General features: G+C 50.7%; 1 protein-coding gene across 4 annotated transcripts in view; it reads left to right on the top strand.

Moving 5' to 3' along the window:
• DOCK1 (dedicator of cytokinesis 1) overlaps positions 1 to 16,525 on the top strand; it is a 288,043-nt gene that overhangs the window by 67,637 nt on the left and 203,881 nt on the right. For all 4 annotated transcript variants that reach the window (XM_081157827.1, XM_081157826.1, XM_081157829.1 and 1 more), the window contains exons 17-23: positions 3,424 to 3,527; positions 3,904 to 4,087; positions 6,208 to 6,305; positions 8,864 to 8,953; positions 9,284 to 9,384; positions 10,117 to 10,251; positions 15,735 to 15,843. In XM_081157827.1, coding sequence (XP_081013953.1) covers positions 3,424 to 3,527; positions 3,904 to 4,087; positions 6,208 to 6,305; positions 8,864 to 8,953; positions 9,284 to 9,384; positions 10,117 to 10,251; positions 15,735 to 15,843 — 821 coding nt within the window. The remainder of the gene's footprint in view (positions 1 to 3,423; positions 3,528 to 3,903; positions 4,088 to 6,207; positions 6,306 to 8,863; positions 8,954 to 9,283; positions 9,385 to 10,116; positions 10,252 to 15,734; positions 15,844 to 16,525) is intronic.

Raw genomic sequence — 16,525 nt, 5'->3', positions numbered from 1 at the left:
ACTTTCCCACATGACAGATGAGAAAGCCGAGGCTCAAAGATCCCACGGCAGGGGCCCAAAGTCACCTCATTCGTCAGGGAAGAGCTCTGGTTCAGAACCCAGCCCGTGTGCCTGAGCATAGTGCTCCCATGCCTGTGGGGCACGGCGAGGCCACTTTCATCCTTTGGTCTTTGTGTAGCACCTGCTGTATACACAGCTCTGGAGAGGGCTCTCCTCTTGCAGAGCTGAGATTTGAGTCGAGGACTGAGGTCAGCTTGTAAGAACCAAGTAGAGAAGGGCAGCCTTCATATACATGGGAAATGCCGAGGCATGGGGTGAGCAGAGTGGGGTATGTGTGTGGGGATACTTCGGGGTCAGGTGTGTCCTGAGCCAAGGCGGTGGTGAGCTGGCGCCCTGTAGGAGTGGAGTAGGGGTGGGAGCTGGCCGGCGCACGGCTGAGTGCTCTGCAGGGGAGCAGGTAGGGAGGGGCTGGGGGACAGGGACAGTGTTCTAGAACCCGCAGAGGTCTTGTCTCAGAATTTGAGCACGCTCCCCCTCATAACAAGCTCATTCTTTCTAATTAACAAATCACACTAGGGCAAAGGGGTATCTTCTGTAGCATTTTAATTTTCAAAATCCTTGTTTTTCTTGTCAGTTTTAAGTACTCATTATAGACAAGATGCTATCACCCGTCGTAGCATGACACATTTGTATAATTAATGAAGTCTCCCCAGCCGCAGCTTGTGGGGGTTCGGAAACGTGTTGAGCATCCAAAGCGTTGTGCTGACGAAATCCCGAGCTGTCAGCTGCAGGAATGATGGTGGCCCCCGGGGCCTCTCCTGTGGCCCTGTCTGCAGGCACTGTGGGTCAGAAGTGGAAAAACACTGAGGCCACATTGCACATTCCCCCTCCTATCAAAATGTGAGCTGCTTTCCCCCTAAAGGGAGCGAGTGATAGGATTTTCTTAGTCTGCGATCTGCCCTAGGGGTTGGAAAGTTTGTTGCTGATGTAACTGTGTAACACTCTCCAGCAACTTCTTAGCAATTCCAGAGGCATCAGCTCATGTTTTCCAGGGGCTCCAGCAGGTGTGTGGCTTTGGGGCCTGGCCTGCCAGGAGCAGATGTCCCCTGTTTGTAGGGGAGGTCTGGTTGGGTGGGGCAGCCCTGCCTGCTCCTGCAGCAAGTGGCCTCCTGTGGCCCCTGATGCGTTGTAAATTTGTATCTACCTAGTAACAGCTGCTAATGAGCATGTAATAAGTGCAGTCCATTCCCTTGCTGGGAAGATAAACAATGTTACTAAGAAAAACATTCTTATTTTGTGCTACTTGATGGCAGGCTCAGGGGAAGCCCTCAGCTGATGGGTGTAGTCATGTGTCCTTCCCAATCACAGCTGCTTTCACAGAGACATGCTTTATTTTTTTTGTATCAGCCCAAACTTAGAGCAATCTGTTTTTTTCACCTGAACATTAATTAAGATATTTCATGTTTTCTAGTGCCCTTTTACAGAGTCCTTTTTTTGATTCCTAGGGTGCATCTTTTTTACTTTATCCCTTCCTTTAGTTTTGGTTAGTCAACCAATTATTCATTCATCTAATTAGCATTTATTGAGCGCCTACTATGTGCCAGATATTGATGGACACAGAATGCAAAGACTAATGAGATGTGTTCTCTCAGGCAGTGGCAGCTTAGCCCCTGACTCGAGGTGGGTGGGCATGTGCTCCTCTCCTCTTTGACCTCTGACCTTTCATTTCTAAAAAGAGACTCTGGGATACATGACTTTAAAGATATTTTCTAGCTCTGAAGCTCAGTGTTGCCATGTTACACTCAGATTGCACCTTGAGGAAGTCACCTGAATCCCTTTCTTCAGTCCAGACTCCTTATCTGTCCCTTCTGACCTGGCTCCTGCCTAGCTTGGAGCCCTCACTGTCCACTACTCACCCATCACACTATCCCCAGGCTAGCCAAACCCAGTCCCACTTTAGGACCTCTGCCCTTGGTCATTGCTCTTCCTGGAGGACTGACGTCTTGCCTCATGTGTCATTCATTTTTACAGAGAGACCTTTTCCAACCATCCAGTGGGATCATCCCTGCCCCACCATCACCCTCTAATAAAGCACCATGTTTCATTTTCTTTGTTATCCGAAAGAACTTGTTTGCTGGTCTCTTCCCTAGTAGAACAGGTCTTTATTGAGTGTGTAACACAGGGTGGGCACCATCTCATGTCCTGGGAAAGTAACAGAGAGAAAACACACACTGTCCCTGCCATTCCAAGTCCAGTGGATGAAACTCACCATCAACAACAACAAACTCACACATGTACATCTGATCATGTGGTGGTGACAGGGACTGTTGTTTGAATCAGCTTGGGCAGCCATAACTAAATATTGCAGATTGTGGGGCTTGAAGGAAAGAAGTTTATTTTCTCACAGCTCTGGAGGCTGGAAGTCTGCAGTCACGGTGCCAGTACAGCCAGGTGTGGGCGAGGGCCCTCTTCCAGGTCGCAGACGGCTGCTTCTGGCCGTGAACTCACATGGAGGAGGAGAGCCCTGGTGTCTCTTCCTCCTATCAGGGCACCGGTTCTGTGAGGTCAGAGCTGCACCCTTAGGACCTACCTCATTTAACCTTAAGCACCTTCTCACAGGCTTATCTCCTCCTATAGACTCACATGCAGGTTAGGGCTTCAGCATAGCAAAATGGGGGACCCAATTCAGTCCATAGCAACTATGAAGAAAGATAAGCCAGGTGAGGGAAGAGAGTGTCACCAGGCTACTCATATACTGTTTTAGACACTGCTCACTGCAGAGCAGGTGACACCTCAGCAGAAACTCGAATGAAGTGAGTCTCATGTGCAGACACCTGGTGGGGGAACCTTCTTGCCAGAGAGAACAGAATTTCAACCCAGGTCCTTAGTTTTCCTGTGACTTACATTGGTGCTCGGTGCGAGGTAAGAATCTGTGTATTTTATTTTTCATACTGATAGCCTCTCAGTGAAGGGCTGCCCCTCTGGCTGTTCTTGACGCTGGCCTTGTGTTTCTAGAGCCTGTCCGTTCCCACTGATGTGTGTTTTCCTGTGTTAAGAACACATGGTCTCATTAATATCACTTTACAGTTACTCCTGGTTTCCAGTATTCCTGGCTCTTCCTCCAAATCATCCTGGCACCCTTGGCCCTTTACTCTCGAATAAGTTTTCAAGTTCCCCCAGCAAGCTCTCCCCGAAGATTCTGGGTGGAATTGCTTTGGATTTATTGGTCGATCTGAGCACCGCCGATCCCTTCAGGATGAGTCTTCCCACCAGTGCACCTTGTCGATCTCTCCACTTACTCATGTTTCCTTTCAACCTGTCAGTGCAGTTTTGTTGTTTTCTTCATAAAGGTGGCCCTCGTAGCATCTCCTGATGTTGCGTTGCCATGCCAGCAGTTGAAGATGGTTATTGATTTCTTTGCAGCTAAGGATAAGTCGGAGAAAATATTCGCACTGGCGTTTGTGAAGCTGATGAGATACGACGGGACCACGCTGAGGGACGGGGAGCACGACCTCATTGTCTATAAGGTAGATCTTGCGACGGGGGCAGGATGGTTGAGGCTCCGTTTCCCTCCTCTCTGGGCCACCTGGCCTGAGCCGACGGCCTCACCTTGGGGAGAAAGCTGCTCCACGGGAACATTGAATTACGCAAATGCATACGTCCAGTGACCAGCCTTCTCGCTGCTCCGAAAAAGAGAAGACGGTATACAGTAGCCCGTTAGGTGCTGTGCAAAGAAATGCTCCGTTAACATGAGTTAATCTGCAGGAATGAGAGAAATCATCAGAATAAACAGTTTAGCAGATGCTAAAGAGTAAATATCAGGGTGGTTAAAAGGATTGGGGGTAATGAGGGATAGAAAAGAAATATCTTGGGCTGCTGACTGCAGTGTCATTCAACCCACAGGCCGAAGCAAAGAAGCTGGAAGACGCGGCCACGTACCTGAGCCTGCCGTCCACGAAAGCCGAGCTGGAGGAGAAGGGCCACTCGGCCACGGGCAAGAGCATGCAGAGCCTGGGGAGCTGCACCATCAGCAAAGACTCCTTCCAGATCTCCACCCTCGTCTGCTCCACGAAACTCACCCAGAACGGTGAGTTCGGGGCAGATCTGTTTTCACCCCAGGAGATTTTCTCCCTCTGCCTGACCCTTTTCATGCTTTCGGTTGCATTTTCCCTCTTAGCCTCCTGATAGGGACTTTGATTATTTATTATTATTATTTTTAAATATATCTTTATTGATTTCAGACAGAGGAAAGGAGTGGGGAGAGAGAGTTAGAAACATCAATGATGAGAGAGTCATTGATCGAGCCCACAACCTGGGCATGTGCCCTGACTGGGAATCGAACCCTGATCGCCTGGATCCTAGGTTGACGCTCAACCGCTGAGCCACGCCCGGCCGGGCGGGACTTTGATTATTAATGTCTGTTGCTGTCATGAATTATGTCCCTGGGGGTCGTCCATAAATCCTAGCAGTAGCCTCCGATTTGCCCGAGGGACAGTCATTGTTTGCACTTTAACAGGATAAACACAGGGCAAGAGTGACGCCCTCATCGGAAAGCCACTGCGAGTGGTGGAAGGCACACTGGGTGTGGGGTGTGCACGCCCTTTCCACATGTCCCTCTCTCTCCCTGCTGTGCGGGGCTGGGCTCTCCGAGCCCTGCTTTCTCACCCCTCATCTCACGAGTGAACTGTGAGCGGGAGGGGGGATGTCACTCAAAGGCACGGTGGTCACTTGGATACATATCTCTAATGTTGCTCTAGAAACATTAGTTCACCTGAAACATTATGAGTTACCCTGGCTTGTGGCCATGCGGTAATCTCTGTAAGACAGTGAAAACCCTTTCCCGGGGCACTGGGTTCTGTTCAAGCACAGGGAGGGGAGGGAATACACAGGGAGCTGCAGGGTCAGTGCCCACAAAGCATGCGGCCAGTGAGGTTGGGGCTGGTTTGGGACGAGGTTCCAGAAAGGATGCCCCGTAGATCAAATGTCACTCTCTGGATGTGGCCCAGATAGTCCCCTAGCCTGACGGCTGCACCCAGGGTCTCACCTAACTCAAGGCAATTGCAGCCTGTCCGGTGAGTCACCCCCATCCCTGTGGCCCTGTAGCTCCTCAGTAGGAGCTGACCGTTGAGCCTCTGTGTGTTTCCATTTTCACTGTGTAGGAAACCACCGTTTCATATGTGGGTCATATTCTGAAAGCATATTTGGATCTTGAATATATTTTCCCCACCAAACAGTGTTCTGAATAGCAGTGAGATTGTGAGACCCACCCACGGAATCCTTCTTAACCCACATGTTCCCAGAGGAGAATGCTGTGAGCTAGGAAATCCCCCAGGTACTACAGTCATAGAAACCTCCCAGAGGCACATTTCCCTCACCTCTGAGCTTCTTGAATCTCACCGGCCCGGCCCCCGTGGTCATTCCCTCCCTGGACCTGGGGAAGGGAGGCACCCTAGTCTCCCAGTAGCTGTTGCCGGGCAACAAGGAAATTCCAACGTGATGCCGCTCACTGAGAGGCAGGGGGGCACCTTTTGGCTTTTATTTAACCCCAGCCAGCAATTCCTCCTTTGGGGATGGTGGTATGTCAGGTGGGTACAAGACAGGGTTGCCCCAGCATCGACCGTGGACGCCCAGGTCCTCATTTGAGAGTCATTTTTCTGATGTTTCCTGGGAAGTTCCATTTCTTAGGGAGAAGCCGTGGCTGAATTGTTCATCGAGGTTTGTGTTGCACTTTGCTGTTCTCAGAAGTGTGCTGGGTGCTGCGGGGGATATAAAGAGAAGTGTAGGATGAGGCTCCACTCCTCAGTTAGCTCCTTGTGTAGTTGGAGAAGTCGGGAAACAGAGAACTGTTAAGGGCCTGGCTGCAGTGGCTCCCAGGGAATGAGGCCTGGACAGGGGAGCCAGGTCTGACCTGGGGGGGGTGGCGGGGCAAGCTCCCTTTTCTGCAAACACCCCCTCCCACCCCCTCAGACATGTTCTTCCACTGTAATTTATCCAGTTGTACCTTTTCCCAAGTGTCCAGGGCAGAGGTGACCTCAGCCCCCCTCCTTATCCACAGTCCTGCTGATGTTGTAGGTATGGGATCCGCACTATTAACTATCCACTGAAAACACAGGTTGATTTTCCTGTTTGAAAGCGTGAAGGGGACCCGCAGGAGGCGAGCACAGAGGCGGCAGCCCTGCCTCGGAACTGACTGGCCTTCTGTTTCAGTGGACCTGCTGGGGCTCCTGAAATGGCGATCCAACACCAACCTGCTGCAGCAGAACCTGAGGCAGCTCATGAAGGTGGATGGCGGCGAGGTGGTCAAGGTGAGGCGGGCGGGGCCGGGGCCAGGGCGGGGCGCTGGGGAGGGTCCCTCCATGTGTCGTCAGATCCACGTAGCTGCTGCCTCCCGGGGTGGCAGGTGATTCTGGCATAAGCCCTTAACCAAGGGTTTCTTTGGGACTGACGGGCACCCCCAGGTGGACAGAATCCTTCCTGCCTCTGGTCTGGGGGCTGGTCTGCTTCACGGCGGAGGCGGTGGGATTTGGCTTCCAGCCCGTCTTGGGTTGCGGTTCCTCTTCCCACGGGTCCTCGCTGCGGGACCAGCGTGAGTTACATCATCTCACTCAGCTCGCCTTCCCTGCTGTAAAATGGGTAACAATAGCGCTTCCTCAGAGGGTCCTGTGGAGGTCAGTGGGCCAGGGCCGCCTGCGCCAGTCCCCCGGGAAGCGCCCACTGCCATTCCCTGACCACCGTTACTGTCCCGGCTCAGACTCCCCAGAGCTCCCATGGTTGACCCCCAGAGGAGCGCGGTGTGTCGGACGGATCAGAGCTGGGGTCCCGTTCTGGCCACTTGCTTCCCCTGGGACCTTGGACTTGTTTCTTGGCCTCGCTCAATGCAGGCTCTGGAGACATGTAGGGCGTCCTTGCAGATCGGTGTCAGCCCGATGGTCCGACGAAGGTGATCCGATTCTTTATCGGGTGATTGCCAGTGGTTCCGAAATTTTCTTCTCTATTAGGATCTTTCTGTCTCTTGTTTGCCTAGACGACTTGCACACAATGAAACGCACCTTTTTTCAGTATGTTCCCTCCCTGACTTGGGGTGTTTCCTGAGCGAGGTCTCTGCGGCCCATCGCTGCCCAGCTCTCCCCCTTCCCTGACCCGTGATTGCAGAAGGAGACTCTTATCTCTGTAAAAATCAATTACATAAAGTGGCCTTAATTAAATGGCAGTATGGCCACCGTCAGTGTAAATTAACTTGGTTGCGCCACTCTCCTAACTTCCCTGTCCAGCCATCGAGACCGTCCTCGCGCACCTGCCAGCGGGCACCCTCTTTCCAGGCCCTCGTGGCCTCCCACCGGACCCTGTTCATTGCATTTTAACGTTCCCAGGTCCCGTGAGTTCCCTGATTCAGAGGGAAGCTGGGTGAATAAGTTAACATAACTTTAGGAGCCGCGCAGTTAATCAAATTTTGTCCCTTGTCATTTTTAAGTGCCCGTGTCACCTCAGGAATTAGTGGTATTTCCGTTGACCTATTGTCACACTTACCAGGGGAAATCAAGAGCCGTCCTAGCTTGTTCTCTGTTCCCTTGATCAAATCCACTTTCAAATCCGATTGCTCATCCCTGGAAACGGTTTCCACGTCTCTCCCTCTGCTCCCTGTGTACACCGGGACCCCTCAGGCCGGGTGACCTGTCCACCCCCCACCTCGCTTGTCTGACCTTCCCTTGGCCAGCATGTCCCATGTGCCCTGTAGACCTGGAGAGGTGACTCAACTTGTCTAAGGCCACACGGCTGTCACTGGGAGCCAGGACTGGAGGGGTCCCCACTTGCTTGGGGGTTCCTTTGACTCTATGTAAGGACGTGACAGACTGCGGGTTGTTTCCATTTATTTGAGGCCTGCCTTCTGTCTGTTTATAACTAGCAGTGGAGAGATGACATTGCTCGATAGATTGAGAAAGTGCTTATGTAGCAAATGACACCATCTCCCATTCTGGTGGAAAAAGAAAGTGATGGTTTTGGGTCCCCAGTGGGTAGTCTCAGAGAGAGGGCTGTCCATGGAAGGTCTCCTGTGGCCCCGTGTGCGGGACGTCCCTCGTGGACCTTGCATCCCTGCAGCCCCGTGGCCACACAGATGAACAGGCTCCAGCTCACCGCTGTCTCGCTCTGTGCTGTGATTGTGTCACCTGTCTGGGTGGACCTGGGTGAGCCGTGAGGAGCCAGGGCTCAGCAGCCAGAGAGTCTGTTGGCAGTGACTTTGGGCTGTTTGCAGATGGCAGAGTTTGGACCTTTGCAAAGATCGTACAATCTAAAATGGGTGGGAAATGATACAAAAGTAATTGCTGTTGAGCTCTCTGTCACCGGACGGATGAAAACAGGGAAGGATTGGACAGTCCTGTGGAGGGGACTGTGGGGCCTCCCCCTACTGCCGGTCCCACCACTGGACTCAGGATACCCATGTCTTTGTTCTGAAGTCACTTGTCTCCGATTTTTGTCTTGTGTATCCAATGACTGGAAAATCCCTAACGTTAATAATGTCATGGGTAACGTTGGGCAGTGGTGGGTTTGAGGGCAGTGCCAGAGCCCCTAGCTGTCCAGGCTGGGCGAGCCGGCTGAGCCCCTAGCTGTCCAGGCTGGGCGAGCCGGCTGAGCCCCTAGCTGTCCAGGCTGGGCGAGCCGGCTGAGCCCCTAGCTGTCCAGGCTGGGCGAGCCGGCTGAGCCCCTAGCTGTCCAGGCTGGGCGAGCCGGCTGAGCCCCTAGCTGTCCCGGCTGGGCGAGCCGGCTGAGCCCCTAGCTGTCCCGGCTGGGCGAGCCGGCTGAGCCCCTAGCTGTCCCGGCTGGGCGAGCTGGCGGAGCTCACCTGCATTGGCCCTTGTCTCCGCAGTTCCTGCAGGACACCCTGGATGCCCTGTTCAACATCATGATGGAGAACTCGGAGAGCGAGACCTTCGACACACTCGTGTTCGATGCCCTGGTAAGAGGCCCCCACTTTTCCTTTGCTCAGATACTGAGACACACTTCCGTGCCGCAGCCTTTGAAGCCAGGGCCAGGGGACCCAGCATGGTGACCTTGAAAGTGTTTCCGTGTACATCTAGTCAAACCAGATCAATGGAGAGCTAGAAAGTCTCTTTCAGTAGCACTCTAGTTGGGCAAATGCAGTTCCTAGAGTAAGGAGGTGAGCCGGCTGACCGGCTTCCATCTGAAAATCTTACAGTTCATTGAGTTCCACGGTGCAGATGATTCAGAGGAAGATTCCAGAAGGGTTTGCGTTACTTACTAATGGAACTATTGATGAATGTCACAGGTGTTTATCATCGGGCTCATCGCTGACAGGAAATTTCAGCATTTCAATCCTGTCCTGGAGACTTACATTAAGAAACACTTTAGCGCCACATTAGCCTACACGTAAGTGCTCTTGGTTGTTTTAAAGCCAAAACCTTTGTTTGTTTTTTATGTCTGTTATTAAGAGTCTTTTTCATATACTTCTGTCTGTGATTGTACCTTTCCCTCCTCAAAAGTCTGAATTTGCTGGGATAGTTTTTATTATTGTTCCCAGTAACAAATACTATTTCATGGGATGCTTTTTAAAAATTTTGGTAAAATCCACATTTTACATAAAATGTAACATTTTAACTGTTTCAAGTGTACAGTTCCGTGCACACCTTCAGCACTTAGTAGACTGTGTTGTTTGAAATTACCCAGGTCCAAACCATTTTCAGTGTAATGTTATTTTGCAAAGATTTTCTCTGTGCTTCTCTTGGGCTATAAAGAAAAACCTTTGATCTTTTTATTTAACATCGGGGAAGCTAGTTTACCCACCCTAACCTGGGCGTCTTCATTTGTAGATTAGCGGTATTACCCACTGACTTGCCTTATAGTGTTGTTGTAAGGATTAAATCACATAATACATTTAAATGCTTAGAAAAACATCTAACATTTAGAAAATGCTCAGGTCTCTCTTCTGAGAGTCGTCTTGTGGGTCCCTTTTCATCTGTTTAGAATGAATTTTACAAATGCGCATATAGTGATAGGTGTGAACCAAAATAAAAATAACCCACCTGCGTATTTCTGTCCCAGTTAAGAACTGAGGTGTTGTTATTTTCAGAGCTTATTAATTCGTGTTTCCATTGTGAATAGGAAGCTGACAAAAGTGTTGCGGAACTACGTGGACAACGCCGAGAAGCCGGGCATCAACGAGCAGCTGTATAAAGCCATGAAAGGCCTGGAGTACATCTTCAAGTTCATCGTGCGCTCGCGGGTCCTGTTCAACCAGTGGGTGTCCGGCTGGCCCTCCTCAGGACTGTCATTCTCTCCTTCTCCTCTCCCTCCTCTTTCCCTTTTCCTGTCCCTTCCTCTCCTCTTTTCCTTCCTTTCCTTGGTGTCTAGGATGACAGAGCAGTGACAGATATTGTACTGGGCTGGGGTGGCCCACTTTTACCGTAACGTGCAGTGAGATGCAAACAGAGAAGGCAGCCCTGCTCCCGTCAGAAATGTGTACGTGGGAGTGAAACATTGTCTACTGGGGAGTGAAACACTGTCTACTGGGGAGTGAAACACTGTCCACTGGGGAGTGAAACACTGTCTACTGGGGAGTGAAACACTGTCCACTGGGGAGTGAAACACTGTCTACTGGGGAGTGAAACACTGTCCACTGGGGAGTGAAACACTGTCTACTGGGGAGTGAAACACTGTCCACTGGGGAGTGAAACACTGTCCACTGGGGAGTGAAACACTGTCCACTGGAAGTATTGACAATGTTTCACACGCAGTGCAGGATGTGTACCAAGGGCTCTGAATTCCCCTTCAGTGTATCTTTAGATAGCAAATAGCTCCAAAGAACAAACAAAATTAAACAAACAAGCAACAACAAGGGAAAGCCAAACTGAGTTAAATGGCCCCACTTGGGAAGCCGGTGGGCTTCTACCCTGTCTTTCCTTTTAACTCCTGAGTATTTTACTCCCAGAGAGAGATTCCCACGCAGGAAGTTGCTACGTCGTGTGGACACTCAGTTGCTTTAGCTCAGTGACGTTTTACATGCTGGCTGAATGAATTTGTACGTTGTTTTTGAACTTGATCTTGCTTGTATACCTTTCCCTACTGGTTTTAACTCCGTAATTGCTCTGAACCAAGAGCTCCACTGAAAGGCTGGAGCCGGTAGGTGACCCAGGACCCACTTGGTGTTGCTTTATTTGAACAGATTTTGATCTTGGACAATTTGTGATCCATGTGACATTGTTTCAGGGGTTGGCTGGGGCTCGCCTCCTCTCTAAACATACCGCTAACTTTCCTTCTCACGCAGAGATTAGGAAGCAGGAGTGCGAACTGGGAACTGGTGTGTTCCACTCTTGTCACAAAATAACGCTGCTTAGATAAGATTGGGGTCACCCACGTGGGCCAGTAACAAAAGTATTTCTGTCTCCTTAACCTCTTTCAGTCTCAAAATACAAATGGCATGAGCTCTTAGAGTTATGGTCCGTAACAGTTACTGAGTTTGATTGTATAGTGATCAGGAATGTGACTGGCCGTCTGTCACAGAAAAGCCTACAGCCCTTATCCGACGAGGCTCGCCTCCCCCCTCCCTCCCTGAATCCTTAATGAACTTTGGAGCCCTGACTCTATCCCAGACTTTAGTCATTTGTTGACCTTTTTTCCCTCTAAAATGCTTCCTAAATGGGTGTCTTGACCGCCTTCGATGTTCTTGAGTGCGGGGAAGGACACACGTTCCTTTTGAAACTTAGAGCACGGTTGTAGCCACACTGTGTACAGATGGTAACACTTTTAAATTTAAATCTCTAGCCTGAATCTGCTGCGAGGATGTTTTAGTAGCTTAGAGAGTCTGCGGTAGGAGAAAATCATGGCCTTAAATCATGGACAGGAGCAATGCCCCGTGATCCTCCTCAGCCCTGCGCCCCGCTCCCCATTTCCCCGCTCCCCATTTCCTTGCTCCCCATTTCCCCACCCATTCGTCGGCTCTTCGTCTGGGATGTCAGAGGTTCCGTTTCAGGTGATCGAGACCCCTACTTTGTAGAGGCTGCTTAAAGGAGAAGCAGTCCCGTGCCCTACGCGTCCCTTGGTCCTGGTGTTGTGTCCTCAGGGTGGCGGAGAGAAGGAGCCCGGGTCCTCGTTTTCTTGGCTGCAGCACATTCATTACCTTGGGAGGAGAACAGCCCTGCTCGCAGCTGGAGTTGGCAAGAGCGTGTTTCTTTTTGCAGCTGCAATTGACTTCGGAGGCTTTTTTCCCCTTCTTCTTTCAAAACGGTCCGCTGTGCCTTCGCATAAGGCAGGCGCTTCGTAAAATTCCCGGGAAGCTGACAGCCCTTCTTGTTCCACAGAACAAAGAGGTGACACCGTGGAGATGACGATCCTGGAGCTTCTCGCTGTCATCCTGCCACCTTCCTCGCGATGCACACCCGCCCTTGCTGTTTTGTTCAGGAAGCTCATCTTGTTTTGAAATGAGAACAGCAGTTCTAAAACTCGGGCCCAAAGACGCTCGGTTCCCCGGGGAGCCCAGGCAAAGACGCCTGACAGCCAGGGGCCCCTCCGGGGTTTCTGTTTGCCTGTGTCCTCTGTGTGGGCTGATCCCATTAACCAGAAAGCCGAAAACAGACACCTCCCATCAGACCTTCTGAGCCAGCTTGCTAAAGCCGGTCATCACTGCGCCCCCCCCCCCCCCCCCGCCCTGCCTGTGAAGCGTTGGCCTGTTGCCCGCTCTTAGCTTCGTGCATAACTGGTTATTGATCAGGAGCAAGTTGTCGCCGATCTGTCATTTTGCCATCATTTCCTGGGGAACGGAAGTTAGATGTGGGCTGTAGACAGAGATCTTGTCATTCCTCTTTTAATGAATTCTTACAACCTTAAGTAGAGCCGGGAATGGTGACTGGGTTTTATCTGTCAATTTTGTGCACTTACATCCCCTGGCCTCCTCCTGCCTCTAGGTGGGCCAGACAGGTGACTCTTTGCTTCATCTGATAAACCAAGAGGACAACCCCCCTTTCGTTAGAGAAAGATGCTGCGAGTCGGTTAAGTCAGCCCTCAGGCGCACTGTTGCGTCTCTGAAGGGAGTGGCATCTTCCTTTCTCTCGGCGGCTGTTCGAGTTTTTCTCCTCTGTGGTTACTGGCAGTTTAACTATGGCTTGCACATGAATACTTTGCTTTTTACTTACCCTGCTGTCACCAGACTCCTTCCATGCGGGGCCTGGCCCTGCCCAGGTACGATCTGAGACCTCCTCCTATCAGGCCACCTCCAGGTTCCTGATTGGCCCAGGAAAGACTTCAGGGATGGATCAGAGTGAGAGCATAAAGCTCGTTTTACTCCGGCTGGTGCACGGGCTTCACCGTGGAAGAAGCGAGAAGTCCACCCCTGAGTGCGTGGGCACTGCCAGTCAGTTCTGGGATTTACGTGTTTCCAAGGGGGGTGGGGAGGTATTGTCCCCAAGCTTTGTGGCACCAAATTCTGACTCTGCCTTCTGGCTTGGAGGGTTCCTGTTCCTAATAGGGTCCGTGGATGCGTCATGGCCTTCCTCCCCCTCCGCACCCCCTTCTACTTTAGGTGTCAAATTTCATTATAACAATGGTTTAATGAGCTCATTTTGGGTCTTGCTCTGGCTAGGTTCACCTCCATCTTGGTTTAGCCTGGCTCTAAAATTTTTTGTTTTGTTGGTGGTGGTTTGTCATCTGTCTCCCTGCCTGAGGTGATTTACACCACGTGCCCTTCGGTGTCTGGTTAGGGAGGGTGAGCTGGCTGCTCGTTACTCAGCCATTCCCGCCATTGGTTCAGCCATTCGCCTCAGTCTCCTCAGCCCATTCTCCACTCCCACACTGCCTGTGCTCCACGGCCTCTCTCACTTTCTTCTTAAACTCTAATTACTTGTATGTTTCATCTCTTCCCTGCACCCTACGTATCTCCAACACTCCGCATTTTCCATTCTGTGCTTGTTTATTTTCCTGTTGACTGTCTCCATTTCAGTAATTCCGCCTTTTGCTCTGTCTAGTCTAAGTGTAACCTATATACAGAAGTCTTTTATATATTATATTTTTTAGTTTTAAAATTTTCATTTGATTTTTTTCCTCTACTAAAATTTTCCATCTAACCTCTCCTCTCCATCTACTTTCCAAATTTCCATCTTTCTATGCTTACTCCTTTTTCTCTTTATTTTAAAATATACTAATTATATTTATTTGACACTCTTGTTAGCTAACTGCAATATCGTGATCATCTGTGGATGTCTCTCTCGGTTTTTTTTCTTCTTTGATTAGCCATCGATCTAGTCTCTTGCTGTGCCTTAGTCATTTTTGTTTGAATGCAGGGCCGTGTGTATGTAAAAGCGTAAAAGCTCCAGGCGATGTGACCTCCTTTCAGAGATGAATTCTCCTTCCCCTTCTGCGCAGAGAACATGGGGCTGAGCCCTCGCTCCACAGAGGCTGTGCTGGGTCACGGCTGCGGTGGCCTTGCTCAGCCCCTGTCCGCAGTGGTTTGCCCCTGGTCCTCCGGGGTTGGCCACATAGAGTCAGCTCTGTCATCTGGGGCCCCTCGCACTGGCATTTTCCAGACTCTATTCATTATCCCTGGAGACTGATAAAAACTCCACTCTGATTTACAGAGGTTTTCATTTCGGTTTTAGTCTCCTATGCCGTATGGTTGTAGGAATTAGCAAATATCCTGAGGGGCAGACTGCCTGCTTGCTTGAAGCCTCAAAAGCTTTTGCCTCAGCCCGCCAAGCACTGCCCCGGTCACCTGCCAGCGGAGGCTCACGACTCCGTGATTTTGATTAATTGTGTGGTGCGCCATTGAAACCAGCACCTATTCGAAAACCCTTCACAGAGCAGGTGCACTAGGTAGCAGTTTCCTACTTTAGACAGTTCCTTTACAGTGGAGCTCATTTAAAAATAAGATAAATACCTCTAGGGTAATTAATTATCGTTTAGTTTATACAATTTTCCTTCGTACGCAAGTTTTCGGGTGTGGTACATTTTTAATTAGGCAGAAAACTAGTCTTTGTTAATGAAGAGTCTGAGTTGCAACATTTTAAAATGCAAGTGCGTTGCTTCTTAGCAACATAGCAACTTGAAGTAACCGCTAATAATTTGTAGGTGAAACTTATATACAGTTAGCAATATATGTTTGCATACATGTAGCCCATGGACAACTCTCTCATCTGTTTATTGAATCTGCTCTACCTCTTGAAAGTTTTCCCGTTAGCACCAATTCTATGATGAATGAATTTGTTTAGTGTCGCTTCTCAGATAATTTCGAGTTTACGATTATGATATCATTTTCAAGTGGTTATAAGGTTATGTTAAATTTAGGCAACTAAGTGTCTTTGTGACTCACTTATGTGATATTACAGGTTTACAAACCTGGCAGAAAATACACCAAAATATTAGAGATGTAACTTCTGTGGGGTAGAATTAAAGCTGGGTTTCTCCATCCATCCTCCCTCTCGCCCTTCCTCTCTCTTTACCTCCTTTCCTCCCCTTCCAGATGTTTATGTGTTTTTCAGATTTGTAAACTGTGCTATGTTACAATGAGAAAAACAATACCTAGTGTGATTAAAATCCAGCTCCTTTGAGGTGAAGGCATCTCTGTAGCCGGGTGGTCCAGAGAAATCTGATTTCCAAGCCGCCCCCTGTGGTTCAGGGATCTTGAGAGCATCGCTCACATTCTAACGTGTCACCCAAGCAGCGCCTTTAGTGGCGGGAGGCGCGGGAGCGCAGTGCGAGGTGCTGCGGCCCCACGGAGTTTGTTTTCTTTGCAGACTCTATGAGAACAAGGGCGAGGCCGACTTCGTGGAGTCCCTGCTGCAGCTGTTCCGGTCCATCAGCGTCATGATGAGCAGCGCGTCCGACCAGACCGTCCGGGTGAAGGTAGGCCCTCATTCACGCCATGGCTACATGTCAGCTGCAGGGCTCCCCTGCGGCTGGGAGAAGCGGGGCTGCACGTCCTGAGATGCCCGAGTGTGGGCGGAAGGCCGGGGCGGGCTTTTATGGTGCACATGCCCATGCTCCCTGTGTGAGGGGGTGGCCCTTTCCTTGCTCTGCAGGACTCAAGTCCTGATGTTGCTGGGCCTGTGCTCCTAGGCAAGGAGAGCTTCTGAATTCACGTTATGTAAATACGGGGAAGCTGATGAGTGTAATGGGGTCGGGTATCTCGGTGTCTGAGCAGATGTGGGAGGCAGGGCTTGTTGGTGCGCCAGCATCCGTCAGACCTCAGCTACACCCAGCCAGTGGCGTCCTGTTTTCATCTCTGAGTGCACCTTACGTCTGCGCAGGAGAGCGAGGGATCCTGAGTTCCCACGTTCCTACTGTCCTCGCCACCTGGGGTTACCTGTTCTCGCCTTGGGAAGAAAGATGCCTTCACCTCCCCTGGGGTCTGAGTGTTCTTCGGGACCCTTCTGGTGTGGAGGGGCCGGGAGGCCCATGGGGCAGCCCCAGGCCCCGCACGCTCTCTGGGGATTTCTGTGGGGCTGCCTCATTGCGGAGGGAGCTGTGCATTAGTGGTTTGCTGCCCTTGTGGATTCCTTCAAAGGGGAGGAAGCTTCCAGGTGAT

This window comes from Miniopterus schreibersii (assembly GCF_964146895.1).
Source record: "Miniopterus schreibersii genome assembly, chromosome: 14".
Taxonomy (NCBI): Eukaryota; Metazoa; Chordata; class Mammalia; order Chiroptera; family Miniopteridae; genus Miniopterus; species Miniopterus schreibersii.
Note: the sequence above shows the minus strand (reverse complement) of the source record. Positions and strands in the feature narration are given on the sequence as shown.